We start from the raw sequence: 6,992 nt of genomic DNA on the forward strand, positions 1-6,992 counted from the left end.
TGCTGAACCTCCCCTCCCACCTTAGGAGATGTCCCACGGCCACCCAGCGCTCACCCTCCTCCTTTCGTTGGGATCCTTTCGCCAAAGAACTGGGTGCAAACCAAAAGCTGCTTGGGGGAGGCTCCTGGGCTGAAGTGGTTCCTCCTCTCCAGTGCCATCCTCGTGGAAAACTCACCCCGTTTCCCTCCCCACACCACCTGCCCCAGCCCTCCTCTTTGGTTTTCATGGGATCAGGATGCTGACTAGAGGAAAGTAGCTTTATTTTTTTATAAGAAGAGGGGAAGAACCTCTTGTCTACACAATATTTGAGATTCAGTGGAGGTGGGGGGGTTTCTAGGTCAGTGCCAATTTTCCACAGAATCCTGTTTCTTGATTATTCTGCATCAGGGACCGTGTGTTTTCTAAGGCAGAGATACAAAAGATTTTATGTGGCCTCTTAATGCTGTGGATCCGTCCTGACTGAATCACTGAGGGGGGGGTGGAGTGTGTGTGGTTGGGGTTTGGGACAGGGGAAAGGGGGTATTTAATTGGGGGAAAAAAAAGCCCCAAATTATCAGGGAGCTGTGCAGCATTGCTTGTGTTGCTGATAATCCAAAGCAGGGGTTGGAGTGTTAGAGGAAAAAGGGTGGAGAGGGATTCTGATGCTGCAGGGATAGTTTATAAAGGAAAGAGGGTAATATATGGGAACAGAGAGAAACTCTATTTTATGAAACAGCTTCTTACCATTAGCAAAAAATATTCTCCCCTCCTCAACTTCAGGAAATTATCCTTATTCTTCTTTTTCAGAAGGGAACTCTGCTGTGCTGAGAGAGCCTTGGGTTATCCCCCCAGCCTCTCTGCCAGAGGGCAGAGTGGGGACAATGGGGTGTGGGGACCAGGAGTGTGTCACAGAGGTCTGCAGAGAAGCTGCTCTGTGGGTGAGCTGCAGAGGGGGGGGGGTGCAATGCAAAAAGATTTCTTCTATGGGTGGAAGGAAGTTCTAGTGAAATAGCAAGTTGCTTATCAAAAGCAAAGACAAATACAGGAAAAAAAATAGAGAGAGATGCTATATTTATAAGTATAGATCATTTTCTAAACCAAGATACAGCATATTTATTAGTCTAACCCTGTCCTGTTTTGTAGAATAACCACTCTGGTTTTATACAAGTGGTAGTTAAAGGTCTGTTTGTGTTTATTGTGCTTTAAAATCACTTGGGAGGGTGCAGATTGGGGAGGGGGGGGAGGAACAGATCTCTTTACAAGCCAAGCTTAATGGGTTGGGTTGGCAGGGTGGCAGACTTTGCATGGATTTCAGTGCTGGCAGCTTTGAGTGATCCCAAATGGCAAACACTGAGAACCTCCAGCTTGTAAAACACCTCAGCCCTTCCCAGGAAGGGAGAACTGACCAGATTCACTGCTAAAAACATAACAGGGTTTTTCTGCCCAGCTCCTAAACTGCTGTTTGCTGGATGATTTGGCACGTTCACAGGGCAGATGGTACATCTGTAGCTGCAGACCTGTTGGGTGAGTAACCAAACTGCTGGGATTAACCATGCCAGAAATCTAGCTAGAGCTTATAAAAGTGACAGACTGTACCTAAAGGCTTTATCTGGTGTTTACTCTGCAAGCAGGTATAAAGCAGCTCCTTTTGTAGGCTAGAAACCCCCAGGATGTGACCATTGTGGTGGTCAACTGGTGCTTTCCCAGGCAGAAGACCTAAGTAAGGTGGTAGTCAGGTTCTGCCATTACCTGAGACTGGGAGTTCAGGGGTTTTTTTGGAGTCAAGTTGTGTTGCTTTTTAGTATGTAGCATAAAATAGAAACACAATTTACAAATAGAATAGTAATACATGTTGAATTCCTGACAATTATGACCTGAGGAGCTCCCTGTCTCACTCTCAAAGGAATCTCTCATTTTGTGGCATCCCTTTTTGTCCATTGAGCAGGAGGGGTGGCTAAGAACAGTGAATTCTGACAGTCCAGCAATGTGTGTTTCCCTGAGCAGCTTGTCCAAAGGTCAATAAAGCCAAAAAGGGACTTGAGGAGCAGGCAGATGATTCCTACCAAGGTGTGTAAAAGCCCAGTCCTGGTTTGGAAACCAGTTCCAAGCACCTCGCTGCTCTTTATCTCTCCATCTGCTGAAACTTGGAATAATTACTATTATTCTTTTAAAAAAGATAGAAATAGAGCAGTGATACCCAGGACAACATGCTCTGGAGGAGGGGATCTCCCAAGCTTGCCAGTGAGCTTCAGTGCCTGTGAATTGCCAGAGCCTGTGGTCCTTTGGGGAGCTCCATTCCACGAGGAGAGAGTCTCCAAAACGTGCAGCCAGTGCTCCCAGCCTGGCCTTGCTCCAGGGCTCTGCTGAGGAACAAAAGGGCAATGCCTGTAGTAAAATTCCATTGTTTGAGTTGTAGTTCTATACTGGCTGCTGCAAGAGGCTGATTTTTATTCATGCATTCAGTCATATTCTGATGATTCACGCCTGGGAAACTATTCTCCCAAAAAGATTTTGCCATCAGAACTTTGTGGGGAGGAAAAGAAGTTTCAACATGTTTCTTTTCTGGTAGGTGGTTTTGAATTAGTTATTAAATTAAGGGGAACACAGTAAGTGGTTCTAAATGGCTACTAACTTAGTAGTCATTGCTTACTAAACTTACTCACCACTTACTAAAAATCATCTTCTCTCCCTTCTCCATCCTCATTTGACTCTTGCTTCATTTTTTTGTTCCTGAATTATCCCTCTTAGGTTTCACATCCCCACCAGCAGTTTGAAATTCTAGGTGACCTCTTGGCAAGGTGTGTTGGCCTTGGTGCTGTCAGGCCCTCAGCCCTGCACGAGTGACTCAGAGCCACTCCTTCCTGCTGTGGTGGGACTGAAAGCCATAGCAGGGTGAGCATCACCAGCTCTCTGTCACAGCCAGGAAATCGTGGTAACTGCAGCTCCTTCCAGCTCCTCTGACTTGTCCAGAGAAGGGCAACGAAGTTGGGGAAGGGTCTAGAGGCCAAGTGTGGGGAGGAGCAGCTGAGGGAGCTGGGGGTGCTGAGCCTGGAGCAAAGGAGGCTCAGGGGAGACCTTCTGGCTCTGCACAGCTCCTGACAGGAGGTAGGTGGGGGTCTTTTCTCCCAGGTCACTAGTGATAGAACAGGAGGGAACAGCCTCAAGCTGCTCCAGGGACATCAGACTGGACATGAGGAAGAACTGAAAGGGGTTGCCCAGGGCTGTGCCAGGCTGCCCAGGGCAGTGGTGGAGTCCCCACCCCTGGAGGGGTTTCCAAGCCGTGGAGATGTGGTGTGAGGGACACGGGGCAGTGGGGACCTGGCAGGGATGGGGAACAGTTGGACTTGATCTTAAAGGGGGGCCTGGGGCTTCAGAGTCTTCTCTTATGCTCTTAAGCTTCTGCTTTCATTTTACAGCAGGGTTTGAGCTGAGATCAGTGGTGTGGGGTTGGGTTTTTCTCCTCATTCTCATGTCTCCCTTGGAGAGGTGACAGCAGCAAAACCAGTAGCAGGGGCTACTCCAAAGGTGTTTTTTTTTTCTGTTGCCTTTGCCTTCTGGGGCTTTTTACAGACATTTGCAAGAGGAGAGGTATTTACTTCTCTTAAAAAAAAAAAAAAAAAAAGAGGTTTTGAGTGCCTGAAACATGCTTTTTTTGTTTTAAAGCAGAAACATGAGGCAAGAAGAGGCAATTTGCTGACTTTGGGACTGGCAGTGGCTTTGATGTAGCAAAAGACTCTTGAGAGGAGCTGCCATTTCCTCACCATCTCAGTATTTTTGTAAAAACCACTTGCCTTAACCATTTTGTGGAGGTTATGTCTTATTTAACAGGCTGAAGGTGTGAAGGGTTCTTGCACTTGACATTTAGAGGCTTTGGATCATGTCAGAGCTTTTGTGTAAGGTGGGATTTTGATACCTGCTCCACAGCAACTCTCTGGGGCTGTTTCAAGGTGAGAGGCTTTTGTCTCCTAGGACTGTTTCAATCCATGGCTATGACTCATGTTTTCAGGCTAAATTAAAATACTAATAACAATAATAATCTGGAGCTGTTATTGGAAAATTTATGTTCTTGGCACCATAACTGAAGAAAAGTAGCAAGTGTAAAAAATAACCCCCAGCAGCAACTGCTATTTTTGTCCAGGTTTGAGCACTGCAGGAGTTTCAGACCACGCTCTGATCTCACTTACAGAGAACAGAAGGGGGGGGAGAAAAACCCCAAAAGCTGTTCAAATGAACAGTTTTGCACCTGGCTTCTCTTTAGAGAGAAACCTGAATTTTCACAGCTTCTTTCCTCAGCCCTTAATCGTTCTGTGAGTCTTAATAATCCTGCTTTAAACCCCTCACAGAGGGTAAATGATCTTTGTTTTTTCCTAGAGGATGCTGTTGACTTGGGGTTCCTCTCTTAGATGCTGGGCAGCTCTGTTTCTAATTTATTATTATTATTATTGTGATTAATTTCTAGTTCAAGGCAACAGAGGCACAGTTCTTTGCTCTGTGCTTCTGTTCCACACCTCCTTCAAGCCTAACTTCAGAAAGCAACCCTGAAGTTGCTCCCCCCTCCTCCTGCTTAACAAACACAACTGTGCAGCAGGCAACTTAGCAGCTGCCTGTGGCCTCTCACTCAGCTTCTGGAGCTCCAGTGGTCCTTGCTCTGGTTCTGCTGAGGCCCCTTGCAGCTTCCAGCCCAGCCTGTGTGGCTGCCCCGTGGAGTTTCCTTCTGCCGCGCCGCCGGGAGCGTGGATCTGTTGGGCTGCAGCAGCTGCCTCCTGCTCTGACAGTGACTGAAGCCCCCCAAACAGTGGGGTTTATTTTCTCCTGGCTGCCCCTGGAGCTTTGCTTCCCCACGTGGCTGTCACTCTGTCGTGCCAAAGTACCCCTGGCTTCAAAAAGTCCCCCCAGCTGGTGGCAGCTGAGGAGCGTGTCTGTGACTCGGGTTCTGCACTGCTCTTTTCAGAATAAAAGGATGTTTTTAGAGCTGGTGTCTCGGCTGTTTTGGCAGCTCTGCTGCCCCCCAGAGACTCCCCCTACCCTACTGATGAGCTTAGAACAAGGGGAGGACCAAGGGAAGGGCTTTTTGGGTGTTATTCCAGCCTTTCAGGCTGCAGCTGAGGGAGCTGGGGGTGCTGAGCCCGAGCCAAGGAGGCTCAGGGGAGACCTTCTGGCTCTGCACAGCTCCTGGAGCCAGATGCACCTCAACCAAGTGCCACCACCTATCAATAACCTACCTAAAGTCAGGTAAGAAAAGGCACAAACTCAAACCTAGTCCCTTTCCATCTTATTTAAGGGTCAGTACCTTTAATTTTGTTCCCACTCTGCACGTCAGGAGGGAGACCTGCTCTGATCCCCCCGAGGGAGCTGCTGGCTCCTTCCCCAAGGGCACTGTGCCAGGGTGGTGCTGCTACACCTGGGACACGCTGTGCCCGTGGGGTCAACCACCCCAGGAGAGCTGGGCCACCCCTCCTCCTCCTCCCCACAGCAGCACAAGGTGGGAAGGTGGAGGCTGGAACAACATCCCACGTCCCTGAAGGTTTGTTTTAGAGTCTCACCTCAATGAGAGTCTCTGGTGCAGTCTGGGCAGGAGCCGTTCCCTGCAGCCCTTTGCCAGCTGGGCTGTGCTCACCACCTCTCTCAGCAGCTCCCCCCTCCTTGCTGGGTTTAGTTTTTGAAAGTGGAGCTCTGCAGCACCTTTTGCAATGAGGCAGCAGGTGCTGGAGAGGCTGTTGGAGTTCCAGGTTGCACCAGAAGTCCTGGCAAAGGTAGGAAGACACACAGCCCGACGTTCCTTCAGCTCTCCTGCTTCCTTAGTCTGCTGAACATCAGATAAGGGGATGCTCCAAAAGCTCCAGAGTCTTGGGGGGCACTGCAGAGGTTGGGGCACAGAAAGGCAGAGGTCACCCAGCCACCCTCTCCTGCCCAAGTCAGGCTAAACTCACCACCACAAGGTCAGAGCTCTGTAGCTGTGGCCCTGCTCCTGGAGGAGCTGGCTTCAGATTCCTGTTCTGCTAACAGCCTGGGGGGTGGGAAGGGACCTCTGGGGATCATCTCCTCCCACCCCCTGCTCCAGCAGCTCACCCAGGGTCACAGCCAGGAGGGTTTGGGATCTCTCCAGAGCAGGAGACTCCACAGCCTCTCTGGGCAGCTGCTCCAGGCTCGGCCACCCTCACACCAAAGAAGTTTCTCCTCCTGCTCAGGTGGCACCTCCTGGGTTCCAGTTGGTGCCCGTTGCCCCTTGTCCTGTCACTGGGCACCACTGACCAGAGTCTGGCCCCAGCCTCTTGCCCCCCAGGGGCCCTTTAGATATCAATGAGCACTGATCAGACCCCCTCTGAGTCTTCTCCATCTGAACACCCCAGCTCCTTCATCCTTCCTTCCTCACTGACCTGCTCCAGGCCCCTCAGTGGCCTCTTTCCAGTAGTTCCTGGTCCCTTTTGAACTGGGGAGCCAAAAAACCTTGGCACCCAGATCTCCTAGAGCAAAAGGACTCCATGCCCAGGGCAGGCTCCCCACAGGGGGGGCTCAGATGAACCTCCAGGTACTCACCCTGTCCAGACCCCTTTGGAAACTTTCCCCTTGGGTTCAGCCCAGAACTCCACCTGCTCCTTCAGCTCCTTATTCTGCCAGGGAAAAAAGAAACCAAACCCCTCTCAGGGTAACTCAGCAGGCAAGAGAGGAGCCTGGGGGACAGCTGGGACCTGCCCCTCCTCCAGAAGGATTTTTGGGGAGGTTTGGGGGGGACTTTCTGTCTTCAGGTTGACTTTTTGTGTGCTTTTTGTTTTAAAGCCAAGTGAAAGCTGCAGTATAAAGAGATGTCACCCTGGCAGTGCCACCAGCCCGGGGTGAGGAGAGCCCTGTGGCTGCAGGGAGCTGCTCCTGCCCCCTCCCCAGTGCCTCCCCCTGCTCTGCAGCCTCACCTGGGCTTCCAGCAGGGCCAGCCTCTCCCTCAGGGGCTCGATCCTTTCGTCTTGGCTTCTGAGCTCCTTGTTCAGTTCCTCTCTCTGAGAGGCAGGAGATAAAGT

The 6,992-nt window shown here is 50.5% G+C and overlaps 1 protein-coding gene across 1 annotated transcript in view; it reads left to right on the top strand.

The window, feature by feature from the left end:
* Positions 1-6,290, top strand: part of RAB27B (RAB27B, member RAS oncogene family) — a 13,682-nt gene extending 7,392 nt beyond the window's left edge. Inside the window, exon 6 of the mRNA XM_008936372.1 lies at positions 6,263-6,290. Coding sequence (XP_008934620.1) covers positions 6,263-6,290 — 28 coding nt within the window. The remainder of the gene's footprint in view (positions 1-6,262) is intronic.
* The last annotated feature ends 702 nt before the right edge of the window (positions 6,291-6,992 follow it).

This window comes from Merops nubicus, unplaced genomic scaffold (genome assembly GCF_000691845.1).
Source record: "Merops nubicus isolate BGI_N331 unplaced genomic scaffold, ASM69184v1 scaffold4260, whole genome shotgun sequence".
NCBI classification, from domain to species: domain Eukaryota; kingdom Metazoa; phylum Chordata; class Aves; order Coraciiformes; family Meropidae; genus Merops; species Merops nubicus.